Genomic DNA, 23,852 nt, shown 5'->3' with positions numbered 1-23,852 from the left:
GTGTCAGAGAAAATACATATATTTGGATGTATAAAGTTATGCCATAAGCAATCCACAATTTATAATTTACATTATTTCTGCTTGAAATACAGTTCACCATTTACCGATAGATATCTAAACATTGATTGCAAGATTGCAGCAATCCTGATGTTTAATTTAAAACCATCAGTTTAAACATTTTTTGAACCTGGTTGAATATATGATCTAGGATCTTAGAGCATTTCTAGTTGAAAGTAGCTGACATTATTCGAGAAGGTCTGAACTGCAACGTTAGTATCGTCAATTTCAAGAAAAAAAATGGTGCTATTGCTTGTTTATAGGTCACCTATGCAAATAGCAGCTGTCGTGGACTTATTCAACATAGATGTTAGTTACGGTTATCATATGGTGGAGTGACTTTGAAAATCCTTTCAAAATATTCACTTTTATTTTATTTTATTTGAACCTTTCCTGGTAATAAAATAAAAACCGTGTGACGATAAAATTATTTCCTGTTGCAAATTTTTAATATTCAATTGTTGGTTTTCAATTATTTTTTTCAATTCAATTATGATTTTATTTCATTGCTCCTCAGCAAACAGATTTATTGGCAGTGATCAATTTGGGAGTTTCTGTTACACATCTATCTATAGACATCTCACATTATAAAAAAAAAGGATTCTGAAGCAAATGAAACAAAACTAAAAAGAGGGAGATCATGACAAAGACTAGTCACATATAAAATGTAGCTAGTTCAATGGTACACTGCAACTACACCCATAAAAGATATAGTAAAATTTGCCACAACGAAAAATTAAAAACGTTGGCTAAGAAACGAAAGCGTGTTCCCTGAATGATACGCTTTACAAACGCATAGTATTGCTATCGTAGTTTTATCTTGGACCGAAACATTTAACACTCATTTGAGTTAATTAGCAGCTGTTTGAAGAGGTTTAGCATTTGAAATGATTGTAATCAAAATATTGAATTTAACTTGAAATTTTAAACAAAACCAGAGGTTGAGATTATATCTCACTTCAAGCACAAATGCATCTAGAGTTTCGTGTTGTGTAAGCTATATTGGGGAAATGGGTGTAAAACGTCAATTAGAGGTCTTCCATATTTTTTATTACTTACCTTTTATAGAATATTTATAAGATATATCTATGTAAATAAAAAAAAAAAATAGGGACGGCGCCCGCTAAAATCACGAGTTTAAAACTAACCCCGTACAAGACACGAATGGCCCAAGAAGGTTAAATGGATTTTAATAATATAAAAAAAAAAGATCTTTGTAATGGGTAATTTGCAACTGCACGCTTTACACCAGCCTCCCCTAAGTGGCGCTTACCGCGTAAAGTTGCAGTGTGATAGAGGGCTTGCTCGTGCCATACTATAGGTGCATGCATGATTTATTATATTTCTAACCCTGCTGCTTACCTGAGACGAAATAGCTAAACGAAACGGCTAAACTGTGGTTAACCGCGACTAATGAACAGCTGACCGGGTGCGACAAAGTTACATTCAAACCGGCGTCTATGCAGCTTAGAGTGGACCTCAAGTTCAAGGCCGCCTTGCGGTTTGCTGTGTTCCTGACATGATTTTCTCAGTTCGGTGATGCGGCCATTTCCGCTGCTACCGATCCGGTGTAATTATTGACATTTTGCACGACACAGCCGGCGTTCAATTTTCTCTGGAACAATCAAGAACACCAGGAAATCAGTGTCAATCTGTACGACGATTAGTTGGCGTTTAGCATCGGAGAAGAGTAGAAAAACTAACATTCCTTGAATCCGTAAGTAAGCGAAAAGTGCAATTAGAAGGATATCTAGAACGAAGTGGCTGGAAGATTGTTCCTATATAAAGCCTAACCGGGCAGTTGGAAGTCATCATTCAGTTTGCAGCATTCAAACAACAACCTGTTCTCAACTCAAAATGAAGTTCTTCGTTGCTATCGCTGTCGTTGCTTTGGCTGCTGGTGCTTGGGTAAGATCATCTTACAAAGAGTATTCTATCCGAATTCATCACATCTTTTATCCACGAACAGGCATTAACCATTGACCAGCAAAAGAAGGCTGAAACATACGCTGCTGAATGCGTCAAATCGACCGGAGTCGCCCCAGATACTCCAGTTAAGCTGAAGAAGGGCGAGTTTGCCGGAGCGGATGAGAAGACTAAATGCTTCTCGAAGTGTGTGCTGGAGAAGGCCGGTTTCATGAACGACAAGGGTGAGGTTCAGGAGAAGACCGTCATTGACAAGCTGTCGGTCGATCACGACAAGTCCAAGGTTGAAGCTACCCTGAAGAAGTGCAACCAGAAGGGTGCCAATGCCTGCGATACCGCCTTCAAGATGACCGAGTGCTTCTACAACACCAAGGCCGGATTGGTCTAAATAGAGACATTGTGCTGTGATTAGTGTGCGATTAGTTTGGATTATGAACTGACCTGATGAAATTTTTGATTAGAGTGATTATTTATTAAACAAAACCTTTCCTACAAATGATCTTGATTATTACTACGGATGTCCGAACATAGTATCCTTTTAACATTTCCCGAGTCAGCAATTGTATGCTAACTTAGCTAAACATTTGTTTTATTTGAACAATGATACCCTCAACGGTTCTTCAACTGGAATGGGATTAGAATATATTGTCCTTGGCAACCACACCCAGATCCCCAATATGGCCTACACAACACGGAACAGATGCATTTGGGCTTGGAGTGAGAAATTATCTCTACCTCTGATTTTGTTCAAATTTCCAAGTTAAATTCGATATTATGATAACAATCTTGTCAAATGCTTAACCTCTTCCAAGTGCTGTTAATTAACTCAAATGAGTATAAATTTTTTCGGCCCCAGATAACTACGCTAGCAATACTATGCTTTTTCAATACGAATTATTGACACATTCGAATTGGATTTCATTTTACAGATTTTAGTTATATTTGAAACATATCTCTATATTTCTTTAAATATTTAAATTTTGAATAAGTCGTTTGTACAAGACAGCGATGGTATTTGAAGATTATGTAAAGCTTAATAAATGTCTGAATCCTTGCTCGAACTCCATACAGAACAGTGGAGTACTTCAAAGGAGTAAATTATAATGCGGAGTGTGGTAAAGCATTGATTTCCAAATTTAATTCAAATTTTATAAAAGATGAAGAACAAAAGCAATGTGTGTTACAGTTGGTTGAAGAACATTGAATAATATATAAAAAATTCCTAAAAGTCTAATGTAATTGATCCATACCTCAATACTGTTTTTTTTTTTTTTTTATAAATTGTCTATGTTTTTGAGAAATGTTTTAAACTTATGATTTGTTGCGTTTGCTGAGCATGAACATCCCATACATCCGAATAAAATAAATTAAACAAAAGCATTTTTAAGTTTTTGATAACTCAAAATAGTTATAATGACAACGTAGGGGAAATGGCTCTAATGTTGGCCTATGGATCTAAGATTGGGTAGATCGCTAAAAATCTACTATTTTTCAATTTTATCTAGATAAACGCGTCATTGGGACGGTACTAATTGATATTTTTGATCGCTATTGAAAATTTAGTCGATTGATGAATTTATGTATGGGCCCAAATTCGGGGCATTAAGGCCGACATTACATCCATTTCCCCTATTTCCCGCCTTCCCGGAAATATTATACATAGGGAAAATGGATGTAAATGGTCTAAATGCTCCTAATTTGGGCCCATACATAAATTCAGAAATCGACTAAATTTTAAATTGGCGACCAAAAATATCTATTAGTACCGTAAAACGGGGTATCTTTGATAATGCGGATAACTGTGATAGTATAATATAAAGAATAAATTTACTAGTTGTGCTTTTTCCAAATAAGAAACATTGGTTCCATATTGTAGCTTAGGGTATTTCCGTTGAAATAGTATATAGATTTTATATAGTATGTGCTACATATTTTACAAAAATATTAAAAAACCATTTTCGTGTATTTCGCCTTTTTGAAAATGCACTCAAACCATCACTTATGAAATGTATTTCCGATACAGCCATCACAAATTCAATGTTGTATTCTTATTGCTTATGAAGTTTTCTGATTATATACTCATTCAAAGTTTCATATTAAATGAACTAAATTGTTTGAGTTTCACTCATTTTTTTCTACATTCACCGAGCATTATCAAAATAACCCCAAATCAAAATACTGAAGTTCGGTCACAAAACTAAAAAAATAGTGCAAATACTTTAATTTTCGCTCAACATATTACTATCGAATTTACTCTTGGATCCTCAGTACTTGTTTTAAAAATATAAAATTTGAAAAACATTCATTGCTGTAAAAAATATTTAGAAAATACTTTAAAAAACTATCAATGTTACCCCGTTTTACGGTACCGTCCCAATGACGCATTCATCTAGATATAATTGATAAATAGCAAATTTTTAGCGATGGGCCCAATCTTAGATCCCTAGACCAACATTAGAGCCATTTCCCCTATATAGAATTCTAGCAATGGATGGTAATGAAATAACAGTGCATCTCTTATGGCAGATGGATATTTTATGTTCTAGATTATTTTTAGATGATTTTTTTTCCTTGATTTGTTTTCCATCGATCTTGTATTCCGTGCTGAGCACCAATGCTACCGACGCCAGGGAGGTAGCTCCCATACCTGGACCGAGGATCAACGGATTTACTTCCCTTCCGAAGGAAGGCGTGATCAGAGATGTTATACCTCAGAACTGACTGGGACAGACTGGAATTGAATCCAGGCCTGCTGGGGTGAGAGATAATCACGCTTACCACTACACCACCGGCGCCGCTTTTTTATGAATGTGGAGAAAAATTTGATTTTTGCCCAAATATACCTGTACCTGTTCATTTTTATTATTTTACGATGGCTTGCAACTTGTTTTCAAAATGGAGCTGAGGCGTTTGCAATTGTTGGTCTTGAGGTACTGGTGATTTTTTAAAATGATATACTAGTTATGTGAAAAGCTTGGGAAGTCCCAGAAAGTCGATTTTGACATATTAAAAATGTTCAAGATAGCTCCAGATCTCGACGATTCATGCATTTTTAAGTCATTCAGTTTAAAACAAATCGATGTGCGATATTTCACCTTTCCTTGGGTGATTATTCGGTTTTCAAATTTTGACGGTTTTTCGCACCTGAAATTACGACCGAATTAGTCCAAATTTTACACAAGAGTCGTTTTTCAAGGCACACATTTTGCACAATAAATTTACATTTGGCACATTGGTGTATTTTCTAGCTTCAGTTGAAACATACAGCAATACAGCTTTAGTTTTACGTCGAAGTATTTGATAATCCATTCATTTGCATTGATTTTCACTTGTATCTGTATTTTTATATCACAGTGAAAAGTTCAATTCATATTAATTGAATTTACATCGAACAACAATGTAAATATGCATGAACGTGTAAATTTAAGTTTAAATTACTTATCGTTTAACGTGCAATAATTTTATATAAAAAACTGCTCCAGTTTGAATTTATCATATCTATTTCATTTATTTTTCCGGGAAGGGAAAAAGCCAAGGTGGAAATATTTTATGCAATAATAATCATGTTTCCATCTCAGGCGTAAAATCTCCTAAATCAATTTCAGTTCAAATTATATCCTAAACCAATACAATAATATTTAATTTTATTTTTGATTATCAATGTGTTTCCCTAATGATATGCATTTAAAGTTGATTTATTGAATTTACCACCGTATGCTGACCGCTGTCGTTTACTGGGTTTGGATACTATTGCTAAGCGACGAAACATATCGCAGGTCGTCTTCGTTGCTAAAGCTCGCAGAATATGATGTTTCTGAGTTACTGGCCAAAATTAATCGGTATGTTCCTGCCCGAACACTCCGTCCGAGAACCTTGCTACATGAAGTAGTACATGCAACCAACTATGCTGCAAACAGTTTCTTTGTCACCATGATTCATCAATTGAACGAAGCCTCTGACCTTTTTGACTTTGACATCAATGCCTCCAGGTTTCGTCATCGTTTGCTGTTGGCCAATTTTTAATTTTTAATGAGTGACTACATTCAGATTTAAGTGTTTCATTGAGACTATAATAAAAATAATAATATTAATTTATACTTTGACTATATGTTTTTAGTATTACTTCTACGTGAAGTCAACGATTTACATAGTTGAAGATGCTAATTTCAAATAACAGACTGTAGTGGTAATTTTTATACGATAGATGGAGTAGATGAAAGCATAGAGTTGATAGTTCCGTTAGAGTACGGCAGTGTGAAGATTGTATATAGATATTAGACAAGCGAGCTAGGACAACTTTTTAAGGAAGGTACAAATCGGTTTTTTCATCTCTCTTTACCAAACTCCCCCTAAGTAATACTAAAAACATATAGTCAAAGTACATAACTCTGGATGGGAGCATACCATCAATTACTGTCAATGGTCGAAAGGTACAGTAGCAGCACCTACCCCACCTGTGTCCCCTCGAGATCGTCAAGTCGACGATGACAGGAGCACATATCGTGGTAGAGGTAAACAATAGTTGCAATTTCCAAACCTACGACTGGATGCCTTCCTTCAAATAATAACTGAAGTGCGGTAAAAAATCGGTAGAACTGTTTCAAACACACAGTTGGTACTTGAGCGGGTCGGTTTTCATCTCTTTTTGCCAGTGGTGGCGGGGGGGACACCCCTCACCATCCCTCTCCAAAGGGGGAGTTTGGTAAAGAGAGATGAAAAAACCGATTTGTACCTTCCTTAAAAGTTGTCCTAGTTCGCTATTCTAATATCTATATACAATCTTCACACTGCCGTACTCTAACGGAACTATCAACTCTATGCTTTCATCTACTCCATCTATCGCATAAAAATTACGACTACAGTCTGTTATTTGAAATTAGCATCTTCAAATAATTTATAGTTCATAAATTAACTTGATACGTATTCAACATGTAATTTTTCAAATATAGATCAGATGTTCATGTTTCAGGATTATTATATTGCTCCCAGAATATTCTGCGCATACATTTGTTCAAAGTGATTGCAAGTTTGTCTATGACATAAACTGGATCATTGTGCCAATTATATTCATATATGTTATTTGAGAGTGAACATGTGACTAGTACAAGCATTTTATTTCTTTCGGCGAGAGCATATCCCAAGTAGCATTTCTTGTTTGATTGCACTCTATTAGTGGTTTTTGAGATCAATTTTATGATAACCGCTATACAATCTTTTTCCAGCTTAGTGGACCACCCTTGATAAGGTTTATAAAGCATGATTGAGAATCACAATAAAGCTGTCTTAAAACCTTTTGTAATAAAGCTCCATACTCTACAAAAGGTTCTCATAGCCTCTTAAAGAGTAATATTGTATTCTAGCAGTTCTATTACGCTTTGGTGAAAATCAGTTATAAATCCAATTTAATTTTTATTGCTTCAAAGCAACCGCCATAAATTAGCTTGTTGTTTTTCTGTTCTGCTGATACTTTTTTCCATATGGAAATCTTTAGCGGTAAAAATAGGTTTGAGTGTTGGTGTCAAGATCACCATGCAATCAATTTTGTTTCATGGCGACATTAGTGAAAATCTTAAAGAAAATATATGAATTTTTAGAAGTTCCAATACATATGCGCTTGAAATTTTATCGTGTAGATTGGGATAATATGAGCGTTAAATATTTGAATATTTATTTTTTTTTATATTAATTTATTTGTACAGGCTCAATCGAATAAACTTTACAGAGCCGAGTTATCATTTGCATTATACATGATTAATGTCTTAAATCTAGAGTTAAAGGAATTGAACCGATTACTCGCGGTCGTCTCGAGGTTAGTGGAGATTTACAATTTTTTGGATGGGGAAAGGGAGAAGGAGGTTTGAAATATGATTTATTATACAAATATTTAATTAATCCTAAAACATGAACTTATTTCTATTCATCTTGAAAACAAACATTAAAAAAAAAACTACACGCACAATACACAAACTAAACACAAGGTTAACCCAAGTAACAATCTAAATGCTTGGAAGATTTATTCTTATTTTATCATTGTTTTATCATAGCATCCCTTGCAGCCTATGATTGTATTACGGTTTTGTGTGCTTGTCATAAAATCAAGCCATCAAGTCGAGTATAAAACTGTTTTATGACTACTAAATTAAAACTCAGACTTCATAGTTTTAACGGTAGCTGTAAGGTGGCTCTGTATCACTACTTATAACTGCAGAATAAAACCAAAACAAAACATACATTATGTTTTATGACATACTTTTTATGACCGATATAAAACTTGAAGCTGTCTTAAACCTTCATCAAAACCTCATTACAACTATCATCTTTATCAGAGTCTTAAGATTCACAGTAAGAAATATACTACAGCAATAACAAAAAATTCTCTGAAAATTGTTACCAATATAAAAAAACAAATCTATTCAGATACATGAAATGAAAACCCTTTCAGTGTTTTTGAACACGATGAAGATGAGACAATCGCCACTATGAAACTCCTGGAGTATCTATAGTTATGGGCTCCCTCATTTAACATAAGGCACAGTGCGGTGAATGAGCTTTTAAAAATATTGAATAAGCGGCTTTCCGATACACTTCCGAAAGATCCACGAACCCTTCTTGAAACAACGCCGACAGTTTCACTTAATCCGGTTGGAGATGGCCAGTATTTGCATCACGGCTTTACACCTTGTATTGTAAAAGCTTTTTGTAGATCCAATAAGCATTTCTTACATTTTGATGACTAGAGAAAATAGCAGGATCGCTTGGAATGTTGACTTTTTGACAGGTTGCCATGGTTTTTGTTTTATTTTGATTCGCTGTACCGAATAAAACCAGCAACCTAGTTATAGAGCTGAAATATAACTTAACGCTCTCAATTTGCACTACGAAATGCTAAGATACAACCATTAGGTTTATGTTATGCTATAGAATTCTAATCTAGGAGAATATGTTATAATGAGGTATTTCATACATCTATGTATAATTAAATAACATGTGACTGGTTATTGCTCAACAGTAGTAACAGTTTTGCTCTAAATAGATAATCTTTTAATGACTCTTTAATGCATGGTGCTACTGCAGACAAATTAAAAATATCCCTATATTTTAGTATACATATGGCGCACTAAATGTATGCTCCTCTTTGGTATAATAATCACCATAAATATTGCACGGTATGCTCTGAAGCATATACAGATTGGTTCAAAGTTGCGATAAAATCGTCTAATTTTCAATATACAATACTATCAGCTATTATTACAAACTGACAAGGATTATGATTTCACATCAAACATCGAAAGAATAAAACCACAATAAAATATTTCTCAATATTAACTATCATCCAAAAACCCCAACTTAAAACCTTCAAGGTTGTCGAAATGTTTTGCGTATCATGTTTTATCAACTTCTTCAGGAGCGATTTATGCGGTTGTAATATAGTTTTATGGTAGTCATCAAAAGGTTGTTCAAACTTTCTGACCTGGAGGAGGTTTTATGTTTTCATTTTTAACAACCACGTGTAGAGTGTGATAAAACTGACATAAAACCTATGGTCTTAAGGTAGTTTGCATATCAAGTTTTAACGAATACATTAAAACTGGGCCAATTGGCCATGACATAGCTGTATAGCGGTTCTCAGGAGGTTGTTAAAGCAATGTGGTCCTCAGTGAAGGTTTTATAATTTGGTTAAATATATCAACTGCTATAGAACTTCAATGAAACAAAAATTGTTGCTTGGGAATCAAACTTACAATCTAAGGTTAGTATTCTTAAAGTAAACATATATGAGTTTCATAAACTCCAGATCGCGTCTAGCCAAAATATCCCGAACTGGAACATTAGGTTGTCTACCTCGAGCCCGAAGGGAATCGTACAGTTCAGATCTGACTCCGCGATGCTCAGCACAAGACCAAATAATGTGATCTGCGTCCTGGTAACCTTGTCCACATTCACAGAGACTGCTGTCCCTCAGCCCAACACGGAACAAGTGAGCGTTTAACGAATAGAGATTGGACATGAGGCGAGACATCATACGAATGAAGTCTCGACCTACATCCAACCCCTTGAACCAAGGACTCTTCGACACCTTAGGGATGATCGAATATAGCCATCGTCCCAAACTCCCTTCACTCCACTTATTCTGCCAGCTGACGAGTGACTGTTGACGATAAATGAAGAAAAACTCATCGTAGGCGATTTGTCGATCGCCCACCTTAGCAAGTGAGACAGCCAGTGCTGCAAAATTTCGACAATACACGGTGATACTCAAAATTCTGCTTTGGTCACTCGTTTGAGCTAACAGTCATCGTCAAGGCAAACCATGTCAATTGTCAGTAGCATTTTTGTCAGTGACGGACATGTGCTGATTTGTTTATTAGCTAAATTTGAGATGAAATTAAATGGCTTGAGCAAAACAATTACATGGAGCCATTAAAGTGAATAAGCATCTACGCCCTGAACGGCTTGGATAACAATAATGTGTCTCAGAATGCAAGAAATTACACTTTCTGTTACCAGGTGAATCTTTGTCATTGACGAAAAAATGAATGAGATTTTGACAAAGATTTTTTTGAGGATCAAGTCTATCATTGACTATGTGAAAAACAATTTTGTCAATATCGCGCAAAAGTCTGTCAATGACAATGACAAATCTCAGCACTGGAGACAGCCATCTCATTGCCCGGAATCGAGCAATGAGATGGGACCCATGCAAAGGTGATGACAAAAGATCTTAAAGATAAAGCACTCAGAAGCACTCGTATTTTCATGAGAAAATACGAGGAGTGCTTTACCGGCCTCATAGAACGAATAGCCTCGACAGAACTGAGACTATCCGTAAAAATAAAATAGTGATCTGGTGGAAGTGAAGCGATCGTTTCTAGCGTATAGTATGTTGCCGCCAGTTCAGCAACATATACGGAACAAGGAGCTTGAAGCATTCGAGAGGCGCTATAAAATTCGTTAAAAATACCAAAACCAGCGGACGACTCTATTAGTGATCCATCTGTGAAGAACGATCTTGCGGAATCAACTTGGCCAAACTTTGCAGCGTAAATTGACGGAACAATCATGGAACGATGATGTTCTGGGATTCCACGAATCTCCCGCGTCATGGATAAATCAAAACTAACTGAATTGCCGAAGTCGGAGAAGCATACGCGATGAGGATTATGCTGTGAAGGGCTGACATCCAGAGTTATGTACATGTAGTACAATGACATAAAACGAGTTTGAGGGTTTAGCTCAAGAAGCTTCTCAAAGTTTTCGATTACCAGTGGGTTCATAACTTCACAACGGGTGAGGAGCCTGAGGGACAATTCCGAAAACCGATCCGATAGTGGCAACATGCCCGCCAACACTTCGAGACTCATCGTATGAGTCGAGTGCATGCATCCTAACGCGATACGAAGACAACGATACTGGATACGTTCCAGTTTGATGATGTGAGTTTTAGCCGCCGACTGGAAGCAAATACTACCGTACTCTAAAACCGATAAAATCGTTGTCCGGTACAACGTTAGAAGATCTTGCGGATGAGCTCCCCACCACGTTCCGGTAATTGTTCGGAGAAAATTGATCCTTTGTTGGCATTTTCGTCTCAGATACTCAATGTGGGATCTTCAGGTGCATTTGGAATCGAACCAGACCCCAAGATATTTGAAAGACATGGAATGAGTGATCGGCTTACCCAAAAGTTGAAGGTTCGGTTGTGCTGGGCTATGCTTCCTAGAAAAAACGACCAACTCAGTTTTCTCCGTGGAGAATTCGATACCTAGATGGATAGCCCAAGTAGACAAATTGTCCAAGGTATCCTGGAAGGGTCCTTGCAGGTTGACCCCTTTGGGCCCTGTCATAGACACTACGCCATCATCTGCTAGTTGTCTCAACGTGCAGTTGTCACTTAGACAATTGTCAATTTCTCTGACATAGAAATTGTACAAAAGGGGGCTTAAACATGAGCCCTGGGGGAGACCCATGTAACAAAATCGAGAAGCTGTAGAGTTTCCATGAGAAAAGCTCAAATGTTTCTCTGACAGCAAATTGTACAAAAAGTTATTAATTAATGGGGAAAGGCCACAAGCGTGGAGTTTGTCTGAAAGGACTTCAACCGATACTGAATCAAAAGCCCCCTTAATATCCAAGAACACAGAAGCCATTTGCTCTTTTTTAGCAAAAGCCAACTGGATTTCTGTGGAAAGCAACGCGAGACAGTCGTTCGTTCCCTTACCCCATACGGAAACCAAATTAAGTATCTGAGAGTAGGTGGTTCGTCTCAACCCATTTGTCGAGGCGAAAAAGGATCATTTTCTCCAACAATTTTCGAATGCACGATAACATCGCGATGGGACGATACGAGTTATGATCTGACGCGGGTTATCCAGGCTTTTTAATGGCTATAACTCTCACTCGCCTCCAATCATCTGGAACAATATTGAACTCCAGGAACTGACAAAACAAGTTCAACATGCGCCTCTTAGCGACGTCTGGGAGGTTCTTCAACAAGTCGAATTTGATCCTATCAGCCCCCGGAGCCGAGTTGCGACACGAAAGGAGTGCGAATGAGAGCTCCAGCATTGAAAAAGGCTGGCTGATCTCGTCTACCGAATTCGTCGTTTCGCGAGGAATCATCTGTGCCGGCACGGAATCAGGACATACTTTTCGCGCGAACTTGAGAATCCACCGATCCGAGTACTCCTCGCTCTCGTTGTTTGAAGACCGGTTACGCATCCTTCGCGCCGTGTTCCAAAGCGTATTCATCGACGTTTCGCGCGATAAACCGTCCACGAATTGCCGCCAGTATCCGCGTTTCTTGGCTTTGATGAGGCTCTTGAGTTCGTGTTCAAGAGTCGAGTACACTTCGAAATACTCGGGTGTTCCGCGTTTCCGGAAAAGCTTAAACGCGTCGGATTTTTTACGATAAACCTCTGTGCATTGCTGGTCCCACCAAGGGTAGGAGGTTTCCTACGAAAAGACGTTCCTGGAACCGACCGAGTTTGAGCTCGAAGCGCGCTGTCCAAGATCAGATTGGAGAGGAAGTTATATTCCTCCAACGGTGGAAGCTCTTCTACCGACGACACGGCTTCATCTATCGCAGTCTTGAACGTTGTCCAATCGATATAACGGGTGAGGTCGTACGCGGAATCCGTCGAATTGAACCCACTGGCAATCGAAATTTTGATCGGCAAGTGATCACTACCGTGAGGATCCTGGATCACATTCCACGTGCAATCCAACGATAATGAATTAGAGCAAAGTGTGAGGTCTAATCTACTTCCATTTGAGGATGGACCAGCCAGACGTGTTACTTCTCCATTGTTAAGAATTGTCATATTGAAGTTATCACAGAGGTCATACATCATAGTAGAACGGTTGTCATAATACAGTTCCCCCCAGCCTGTACCGTGGGAATTAAAATCTCCCATAATCAACCGTGGAGTAGGAAGAACTGAACAGATATCTGAAAGTTGTTTTTGACTAATCGAAACTCGGGGAGGAATATACACAGAAGCAATACAAAGGCTCTTGCCTTTAACAAAAGCCAGACATGCGACAACTTCAATACCTGGAAATTGTGGAAGATTCACTCTTTAGAAGGAATGGCACTTTTTGATCCCCAAAAGTACTCCTCCTCAACGCGAATCCTCACGATCCAGTCGAATAATGTTAAAATCATGAAAAGGAAGATCGATATCTGAAGAGAGCCAAGTTTCACACAGAGCAAATGCATCACAATCATTATTGTGAACCAAAAACTTAAACGATTCTATCTTAGGAATAAGACTTCGACAATTCCACTGTAGAACAGTGATCAAATCCCCGACCTCGTTTGGAAAATTATCCATCGAAGGAGATGATTGCTGCAAGGAGGGGCCACTTCAATGTCAACTGCTTCAAGAGGGTTTTCACAGTAGGAAGCATTGCCAGAACAATGCTTTTCAGAGGATCAGAAATATCGAGGTTATTGAGGATACTGTCCACAATGTTATCAAATGAGAACAACCCAGATGAAGAAGGGGCTTGTGTTCTGAAAATTGGGGCATCGGGGGTTTTGGATGTCCCCGGGAGAGGTGGAAAATCCTGGGTATAATCAGTTCTGTGGAATCCAGGAGGAGTAGAAGTCTCCTTTTTTCCACCACTCCTTGATTTTGGCAAGCTGATTTGGGGTTCTTGATCTGCAACTTTCCGCGAACGGATGCGTTTTCGTTTCCGGGCAGAACCTTCCGGAAAACTGAAAGAAACTCCCTCCTCAGCCAAGTCAGAGCCAGACTCGTCATCTGACAAAAGAGTGAAGGGATTTGTTTCGTTGGTCGATGGCTTGGCTGTCTTAAGCATTTCTGCAAAAGACCGCCTGGAACGTTCTTTAAGAGAGCGCTCTAGTTTTTCCCCGCGTTGTTTGTACACCGGACACGACGGGAGACCATGAGGAGGAGATCCTTTGCAGTACACGCATTTTGGTGCCGTGACTGTGCAGGCGCCATCCTCGTGCTTCTCCCCGCATTTGGAACAGCGTGCCTTGCTGCCACAGTGAGAGGTCGTATGTCCCAACTGTTTGCAGTTTTGGCAGATCATGACCCGAGGAACAAACAAGCGCACAGGTAGCCGAAGTTTTCCCAACTCGATGTACTGAGGAAGGGCTGAACCAGAAAAGGTCACGCGAAACGAGTCTGTAAGGGTAAAACTCTTTTTACCCTCGCTGACAGATACTGAGCCCAGTTTTTGGACATGCAGTATCTTCAGGGGGGGGGGGGCAAGGGGTTCTTGAAACGGCCAACCGCCTGCTTCTCCAAGATTTCGGGGGTCAGACTCGCCTCGGTGACCACACCTTCGATCTCCACATCACGAGCTGGTATGTAAACCCTGTACTCAATCGTAAAGAGCTGGGAGGCAGCAATCTCGTTAGCCTGCTTCAGGTTAGAAACGACAACACGAAGTTTATTATGCCTAACCTTCGTGATTTCGGTCACGGCCGAGTATCGCTTCGTCAGATCAGTGGAAATTTGCATCAAGTTCAAAGGTTTGTTTTTGGGCTGAAAGTAGACAACCCATGGCCCAGTTGAGTCATCTGGATAGGCTCGCGATCGGGGGCTTTTCTGAGACGAACCATGAATGACAGGACGTTTTCGTCTTTTCTTGCCATCGAGTGGGAGCGTTAAACGCTCTACCACTGAAACGATGTTTAATACCACACAGACACAATAAACAGAAAAAAAAACTACAAACACAGAAACACAAAATTAAATTTAACTGATGGGCGAGAGAAAAAAAACAGGAAAAAAAAAACTTATCTGCTATACTACTACCACCGAGTGATTACACAGCAGCAGCGGCGCGACGCGCAGCGTGAGTGACCTTCGATGCGCGTGTGCGGGCGATCTTTGTAGTGGTGTGCTTGTATGAGGCTCGGTACTCAGCTGGACACACGATGATGGATGACCGGTATAAATGCGGAGGCAGATGCTGACACTCGATGACGATGATCTGTGTGCAGGTATGCGTGATCACGCACCGATGAAGCGCAAATTGGTTTGCGAATATCCAATTGCAAGTGAACAATTTTCTTTCCGATGACGCCGAAAACCACACTTTTCAGAAAAAACTCACTTTCAGATAATTGTTTAGCCGGGTACTATGCCAGTAATCACTAAGCGAGGAAAAACTGATAATTCAAACCAACCGAATGCCGAGAAAACTTCCGAAATACCGGAGCGCGAAACAAGTCGACTGTACTTCTTGCTAGGTCGCAGTGGGATGAGAATATTTAAATGAATTTGATGGAATGATCGGATCTCTAATTTAGCCATTATTTTATTAAAATTTCTTGGATTTTATTCCAAGGCTAATGGCATTTTCATAATGACAATTTGGCGACAGAGGACAGCAGACAAGAAAAACACCAAGTGCGCAATTTCTTAAAATGTCTAATGCTTACATTGGATGAAAGCAGAACAGAAAAGCATAGGGTTTTTGATCTAATCTCCGACCTTATTAAGAACAACCCTCGCTTTACCTCTCATTTTTGAACGGGATTAAACCAAAAATAGAAAATTTCTCTCAAAAGATGACTTTTAAATTTATTCACCTTTCCATACGTACCGTTGGATTTGATGAAGAGTCACACATTGTTGAGATATTGCTCAAAATCTAATACTGCTTCTTGATTCTAAATTTTCTTCGTCCTACGGATAAACGTAGAACAAGAAGATTCGCTAGGAGCGCTTCTTTTGTTTTGAGAACAATGAGCGTAAATATTCATACAATGCGCTCTAATAGGATTGATGTTGTAGCTAATGAACTAACGCATCTGAACAAACCTTTTATTGATTTGTGCATGGTGAAATCATTGATATTATTGATCTTTTCTGATCGATAGAACGGAAATGGGCGATTACGACGAAGTAGTGCTCTACCCTAATGCATGATTTTATTTCGAGCACTATTTTCTTTTTACAAGAGCAATTAATTTTTTTATTTGGGGGCAAATGTATATTCCTATTCTACGGGTGCAACCGATGATTTTTACAAACATTTGGAAAAGTTTTGAATGGTTCTATAAGGTCCACTGCTAGGGTAGTTTTAATCAATGGTCTAGGATCGTGTGACTGAATGTCCGATAAGCGAGTATTAAAAAAAGGAAAGAAAGTCTTCAATGCTGATTGTTGAATTGTTGTGACGACTGTAACGACTGTAAATCTGATAAGAGACGCAAGTTTGCGTAGGTATCATCCTCTGAGTCCAGATAATTATATATTTCCTCTTCATGAGTCATTTTTTGTGTAGCAATGTGTCCATTCGAAGTTAAGATGGTTCAGAATGGTGAGGAGGCACACTCTTTACAGTTTCCTTTGTGACATCCGCAGAAAATGCAGCGGCATTTTTTTTTTGGTTGGAGTTATCTCGAAGGTTTGCGGCTGACTGTAGCAAATAAACGAGCTCATGCTAACATTTTGTTGATTTTCTTTGCGCTCCACTTGAAAGTACCAGAAAGTTTTGATTCTTTTCTATGTTGTAAAAATAAACCGCCCATTTACACTTCTGACAAGTTGCAACTGAATGCTTATAATTCAAGACCAACAATTGAAACGGCCTTAACTTCATTTTGTAAACAAACCTTGTAAGGCCATTTTCTCGCGAACCGTTGGGATTGCAGACTGTTTTTAAACTGTGATCTGATTTCAACGTTTAGTTTTAGGAATGTATAAATCAACAATTCATATCTTCAGGTTGGAAAGATTTTGAAGATTTACATTTACAAATAGGTTTTGAAAATTATCTTTGTTTCGCCTTATGCTACCATTACCAATTTAAATCATCATGATTAATTATTTACTATGTTGCTTCCATGTATATTAGATTGACCCACATATAAATGGAAGATTTTTCAATCATTTTTTTCAACGGGCCAAGCCCCAGATTTGTGCCTCACCTAATGGCCACTATCTAGAAATTTCAGCTCATTCGGATGTAACACGAGCTGACGCTTTTGAATTCCAAATGTATATGGGGAAATTGGTTGAAATGAATGGAGAAATAACATTCCTACACTCTTTCAAACATAGAACTGGTTAAGCAAATTCGATTAAGCTCAAAAATTTAAGCACGCATAGCTTAAGCTACAAGGAACAACTTAGCTTAAGGCAGCATCACGATTCAATTGGTGTTATGGAGATATTCATTTTTGAATTTCTACATGCATTTTGTTCGTATATTGCAACCAAATGCAGGTAGCTTATGCAATTGATACGTTGATACGTAATGCCTAGATTACCACTTAAAAATAAAAAAAAGTTCAGATTTTCCACAGGCCAACATCCAGACTCGTGTCAGTAAGTGAGATAACCACTCTCTGAATGTTTCAGCTGTTTTTTGAAGTAACAAGAACTGGTGCTTTTGGTTTGATGTTTGTTTAGGGGAATTGGTTGAAATGTTCATATTCAAAATGCTCATATACATTCAAAAGCGAATATCTCAATGAAACTACCCGGATTCATAATGCAGTCTTGAGGAAAGTTGTTACTCATTGTTTGAACTACAAGTTTTGAAAATCTGAATCAAATCGATAATAAGGGAACTTTTTATGATCGATCGAGTGTAGGGGTGTCATTTTTTCATGTATTTAATTCAAAATCTCCATACAAAATGCAAACTAAAAGCGCCAGCTCATCCTACTACCTAATGAGCTAAAACTTTCAGAAAATGGTTGTCTCACCTAAAGGCACAAATCTAGAGGTTGGCCCGTGGAAAATTAGAACTTTTATTTTTGTGGGCCAGTCTAATGTATAAAGGGTTGACCTAGGGAAATTCAGAAACACCAGGAAGGGTGCAATTTATACCGCAGGGTAAATTCAGCAATCGACTAAATTTTCAATAGCGACTAAAAATATCCATTAAGTACCGTCCCAATGACGCGTTCATCTAGATAACATTGATAAATAGCAGATTTTTAGCGATGGGCCCAATCTTAGATCCTTAGGCCAACAGTAAAGCCATTTCCCCTACCTTATTTTTCTTTGATTTTTTTCTCTGAATATCGGAAGATAAGGAAATAAGACCTCGTGAAAATTGGTTGGGTGTAATGGAAAATGAAAAGCATGGAGATGGGTAAATAACTTTAATGAACGTTTATACAATAATTTTGCCATAGTTTTCATTGAGCCTTTCACTGAGATAAGATATTGATCACTGGGCCAAATGGTTATCATTTGTCAAATGGCACTGGTTATTAAAAAAAACAACCTAAGGGAATAAGGGAACGTATATAATTTATTAAAATGGTTTCCTTTGAATGTCAGAGATACCATCTGCTGAAATCCCACTTATATGAAACCAGCACCCTTAACTATTTACAAACGGAAGTTATAGGTAATTAAATTATACACACGCAAACGATTCAATGAATAACGAACGAATTTTTTCACAGCTAGTGCACGCGTTGTTTAATTGTTTGTTTTCTCATTCAAAAAAATGCATAATTTTTATTTACAACACACTCTTTATTCATTGCACAAAAAGGCTAGCACAGAAATGGTTGATTATTTATGATCAACAATTAACTCAGTCAATAATCCGTTCTACCTTGATTCACAGCATTTTAGCTAGGTTTTTTTTCCCGAGGTAATTTTCCATTCCATTAGAACAATCCAGCCTTGTTTTTGAAGTAACACTCAGTCGCCTGATATGCTGTGTCACATGAGTCGGTGCCTTCCAAATTACAGTTTTTCACCAGTGTGTCAACTTGATCTTTGGGCATAAACTGACTCAGTTGTTTTACGATTGCTTCCTCGTTCAAATTTCCTTCCGCATCCATGAAACCGGTCTTCTCGAAGAAACATTTCACCAGACACTACATTTCGAATTTGATAAAGATTGAACCTGATTTAGGATCGCTTTAATTAGCATTTTACTTCCGCTCACCTTGGCGCTGTTTCCACTGGTTGAGAAGTCTCCGGTTTGTAGCGACTTCAGGGAACTAATATCCAAGCCACTCGATAGCAGACATTCAAGGGCATAGGATTCTCCATTGCGAATCTTCCCGATGTCTTCGAGGTTCGGTTGTTGAGGCTAGCAAGTAGAACTTCGTGAAGCACTTGTTTTAACTAAAATTTAACAAACTTACCGTGGCAATTGCAACGCCAAGGCATACAACCAACGCTATCAGAACTGAAGGTTTCATTTTTAATTCAAGTCAAATTCGTCCCAAACCGAGACCGTCTTTTACGCTCAGAATGCTAACACTAGAATGATGTTCTATAAAGATTACTCCACCAGTTTTATACCTAATCATATATTCACAACATTCTAACACAATGCTAAGATGCAAAATTTTATAGCAGATCGCATCAAATAACGTTCATCTTTTATTGAATGGGGATTTCCAACGGATGCAACAGACCAGATCCGGAGCCGGGGCTAGTTGGGGCGTGACGCTTAACTTTCAGTGAGAGAAAGACTTATTGTTCTCGGATATTAATCGATTCCCACGATGCAGTGCATACTCAATGTATTAGATATGAGTGAAATTTGGAAGAGACTCAAGTCGTTGTAGCTCGTCATGATACCTAACGAGATTTTGTATATATGTATCAACGAGCAAAAGAGCCGACGTTTGTTTAGGATTATCATAAAAACGTCATAAAGACACTTTCTTTGCAATATGGCAAAAACAAACTAGCTGCATTGAGATAAATCAAGTTAGATGATAAAAAAAAAACAAGTGAGAAATATGACTCATTTTACGCATTCAATTATACTTAGGGTGGTTCAAATTATCTACTAGCGGCAACATCGATTCCAAATCATCTCCTGTCATAAATTTAGACTCGATTGGATGTGTTTTAATTTAGCACTAGCTGTTAGTATTATGAGTATCAAGAGGGCCGTTGGAGGTTGGAGGTGACAGGTTCGGTGCCCAGTACAGTCTTGAATATTTTACAGGTTGGAATTTTTTGCGCAAAAAAGCTTACAAGTGTGGATGTGCTCCAAGAACACTTGAAAACAATGTTGCATATACACTCAATTCTGTTTTTACGTGATCTACGATTTTTTCTAATTTTCCCTAATGTGCGTTCGAAATTTTTAATACCACCATATTTTTCTTCGATTTTATTGTGATTATTTGATTCAAAGAACACTTAATATAGTTGAAATTTTAAATCACACCACCTTGATTAGAAGCCAAAAAAATCACGTTAAAAGAATTGAGTGTATACCAATTGTTAGCGCATCCGATTTGTATCTTTCAATAATTTCATATAACCGTTATTTTGGATCTTTCTCATTCATCTTCAAGATGGATACTCTACTGAATTCCAAACATTCCACTGAAAAAGCGCATGGGTTTCGTAGAATATTAGAAAAGATCTCCAAAACGGGGCTGACAAATCGCCCAAGCAGGAGAAAATAACTAATGAATACCTAATTCTGACCTGATGCCAAAATTTGGTATTGATCAGTATGACATAAGAGGTAAAATACCAAAGAATAATACCAAAAATTTACATGAAAAATACTTTGCAAATAACAATAATTTATATTTGGCTACCAAAAGCATACCTGTGTGGTATTGTTTTGGTATTGCATTATCATAATTTGGTATTGGAATGGTATTGTGGGAACATTTTTAAGGTATTATTTTTTGGTATTTTACCTCTTATGTCAGGCTCATCAATACCAATTTAAGGTAGCGAGATATTCGTTCCTGCTCGGGTGAGTAATGTAATCATTTCGCTATGAAATTTTTTGCGGAATAATGAAATCATTAGATGTTATGATGATATATAGTACTAGGGCAGGCCGCGTTAGGGGCAGGCATATCCCCTCGTATTGCTTCAAATTTAAAACAGTCCAAGATCACGTGCTCCGTTGCTTCCTCCTCATTTACACACTCCAGACAGAGGGCTGACGTTGCGTGTCAGAAACGATCTAGGTATTGCCTGATAACCAGATAGGAATTGCGTCAGGTGGTAGTTTACCTCACCATGATTTCTGTTCACCCCGGTTGAACGATTCGTTATTTACCTAAGAGCTCATCTACCGTTCTCCACCGTGACCTATTACTGCTGCTACTTGGTCATCGACTCCGGTATCACAATTTTCCGTATTCCTTTGGTCTCCTTCCTCATCACTCTTGTTGCACGCAATGACTTGCAAGACCATAAGTCTGAAAGTACTGTTACTGCTGCCTCGCTTTGCAGTTATTGACCAATAGCATTTCCATTTTGTCGTAGGCTATCTGCAGCTTCGCTCCTAGCATCCAATTTCTTCGATTGAATTTGCTGCCTTAAAGTACTTTGACTATATGTTTTTAGTATTACTTCTACGTGAAGTCAACGATTTACATAGTTGAAGATGCTAATTTCAAATAACAGACTGTAGTGGTAATTTTTATACGATAGATGGAGTAGATGAAAGCATAGAGTTGATAGTTCCGTTAGAGTACGGCAGTGTGAAGATTGTATATAGATATTAGAATAGCGAACTAGGACAACTTTTTAGGAAGGTACAAATCGGTTTTTTCATCTCTCTTTACCAAACTCCCCCTTTGGAGAGGGATGGTGAGGGGTGTCCCCCCCGCCACCACTGGCAAAAAGAGATGAAAACCGACCCGCTCAAGTACCAACTGTGTGTTTGAAACAGTTCTACCGATTTTTTACCGCACTTCAGTTATTATTTGAAGGAAGGCATCCAGTCGTAGGTTTGGAAATTGCAACTATTGTTTACCCCTACCACGATATGTGCTCCTGTCATCGTCGACTTGACGATCTCGAGGGGACACGGGTGGGGTAGGTGTTGCTACTGTACCTTTCGACCATTGACAGTAATTGATGGTATGCTCCCATCCAGAGTTATGTACTTTGACTATATGTTTTTAGTATTACTTCTACGTGAAGTCAACGATTTACATAGTTGAAGATGCTAATTTCAAATAACAGACTGTAGTGGTAATTTTTATACGATAGATGGAGTAGATGAAAGCATAGAGTTGATAGTTCCGTTAGAGTACGGCAGTGTGAAGATTGTATATAGATATTAGAATAGCGAACTAGGACAACTTTTTAGGAAGGTACAAATCGGTTTTTTCATCTCTCTTTACCAAACTCCCCCTTTGGAGAGGGATGGTGAGGGGTGTTTCAAACACACAGTTGGTACTTGAACGGGTCGGTTTTCATCTCTTTTTGCCAGTGGTGGCGGGGGGGGGGACACCCCTCACCATCCCTCTCCAAAGGGGGAGTTTGGTAAAGAGAGATGAAAAAACCGATTTGTACCTTCCTAAAAAGTTGTCCTAGTTCGCTATTCTAATATCTATATACAATCTTCACACTGCCGTACTCTAACGGAACTATCAACTCTATGCTTTCATCTACTCCATCTATCGTATAAAAATTACCACTACAGTCTGTTATTTGAAATTAGCATCTTCAACTATGCCTTAAAGTGTTTCCGTAGGCATCCCTTGGAAAAGGCCCAAAAAGTTTCGATTGACCGGGCCTCTGGACAATTCAGAGGATTCATCTCTTTTTGTTTGCTTTGTACCAAGCTACCGTGTCTTTTGAGTAGTGCATTGACACCAAATCGGACCAAAATAGTATTGTTGATGGATCATGGGCCGCAGACGCCGATTCAAATGTAAACTTCAGTGTTCATCGTCGCCATCGTCACAAATGGCTTGTACAACTTGCCACACTCACAAATCGCTTGCCAAACCATGGCCTTTTCACCAAATTTTTCGGTAAGAATTGACTTATCAGTTCGTCAACTTCCTGACCATTACGAACTGTGTAGTATTGGATGCGGCTTGTTTCTGACTCCGTTTCGGCTTCTTCTGCTTCTTGAACGTTTTCAGTCCGTTTCTAGCCTTGGCACCAGTCTTGTAAGCGGTTACCGGCTCGACACATTTTCTGTGATAATCGACTGACTTTGCTCCCGACACTTGCAAAACAACCTATCAAATTACAGTACCAAACTAAAAATGTCATATGACAGGCTCTGTCATACGATTCTGTCGCCGAAGACCGTCACGCATGTATGTATTTTAGTTTTTCTCATAATAAGAGCTGCTGATGTTGTGCTTGTGTGAATTATGAAAATAGCAAGCAACAATAATGCTGCTACTTGGCACGTTGAACGTAACTCTTTGATGTTCTCAGTTTCTAGGCAAAAATCTAGAACAAAGACTTTTCTTTCTTATTGACGAAAGCTTGGTGATCTTCAGGTCCACTTTTTGGTCCACCGGTCCCGGTTTATAGAATTCGATGTGTGGTCGAAGGTAACTTCTTCACCGATCTTCCGATACTTACATCCTCCATTTTCGCCAACTTCCTTACTGATACTTATTGAGCATTAAGTAAACAACAATACAGAGCGATGAACAGCTGATAAAC

The 23,852-nt window shown here is 38.3% G+C and overlaps 2 protein-coding genes across 2 annotated transcripts; one reads left to right on the top strand and one right to left on the bottom strand.

The window, feature by feature from the left end:
• Window positions 1–1,886: 1,886 nt before the first annotated feature.
• Window positions 1,887–2,490, top strand: LOC135710312 (general odorant-binding protein 56d-like). The gene is made up of 2 exons (XM_065232833.1): window positions 1,887–1,965; window positions 2,027–2,490. Exons 1-2 carry the CDS (start codon window positions 1,915–1,917, stop codon window positions 2,369–2,371), a joined length of 396 nt encoding a protein of 131 aa, XP_065088905.1. The 5' UTR covers window positions 1,887–1,914; the 3' UTR covers window positions 2,372–2,490.
• Window positions 2,491–18,722: 16,232 nt separating this feature from the next.
• Window positions 18,723–19,696, bottom strand: LOC135710311 (general odorant-binding protein 56d-like). Its single transcript, XM_065232832.1, has 3 exons — window positions 19,589–19,696; window positions 19,387–19,533; window positions 18,723–19,315 (listed from the first exon to the last, which is right to left on the bottom strand). Exons 1-3 carry the CDS (start codon window positions 19,643–19,645, stop codon window positions 19,103–19,105), a joined length of 417 nt encoding a protein of 138 aa, XP_065088904.1. The 5' UTR covers window positions 19,646–19,696; the 3' UTR covers window positions 18,723–19,102.
• Window positions 19,697–23,852: the final 4,156 nt, after the last annotated feature.

The sequence above is a fragment of the Ochlerotatus camptorhynchus genome, unplaced genomic scaffold (genome assembly GCF_037179485.1).
Source record: "Ochlerotatus camptorhynchus isolate MF236.1 unplaced genomic scaffold, CSIRO-AGI_Acam_v1.1 ptg000378l, whole genome shotgun sequence".
Taxonomy (NCBI): domain Eukaryota; kingdom Metazoa; phylum Arthropoda; class Insecta; order Diptera; family Culicidae; genus Ochlerotatus; species Ochlerotatus camptorhynchus.
This window is presented reverse-complemented; position numbering and strand designations above follow the sequence as displayed.

Excerpts from the sequence above, each read along its gene's own strand:
- LOC135710312 (XM_065232833.1), top strand. The coding sequence starts at position 1,915 with ATGAAGTTCTTCGTTGCTATCGCTGTCGTTGCTTTGGCTGCTGGTGCT. Across the intron at positions 1,966-2,026 it reads CTTTGGCTGCTGGTGCTTGG|GCATTAACCATTGACCAGCA; the intron begins GTAAGATCATCT and ends ATCCACGAACAG.
- LOC135710311 (XM_065232832.1), bottom strand. The coding sequence starts at position 19,645 with ATGAAACCTTCAGTTCTGATAGCGTTGGTTGTATGCCTTGGCGTTGCA. Across the intron at positions 19,534-19,588 it reads TTGGCGTTGCAATTGCCACG|CCTCAACAACCGAACCTCGA; the intron begins GTAAGTTTGTTA and ends TCTACTTGCTAG. Across the intron at positions 19,316-19,386 it reads CCAGTGGAAACAGCGCCAAG|TGTCTGGTGAAATGTTTCTT; the intron begins GTGAGCGGAAGT and ends TTCGAAATGTAG.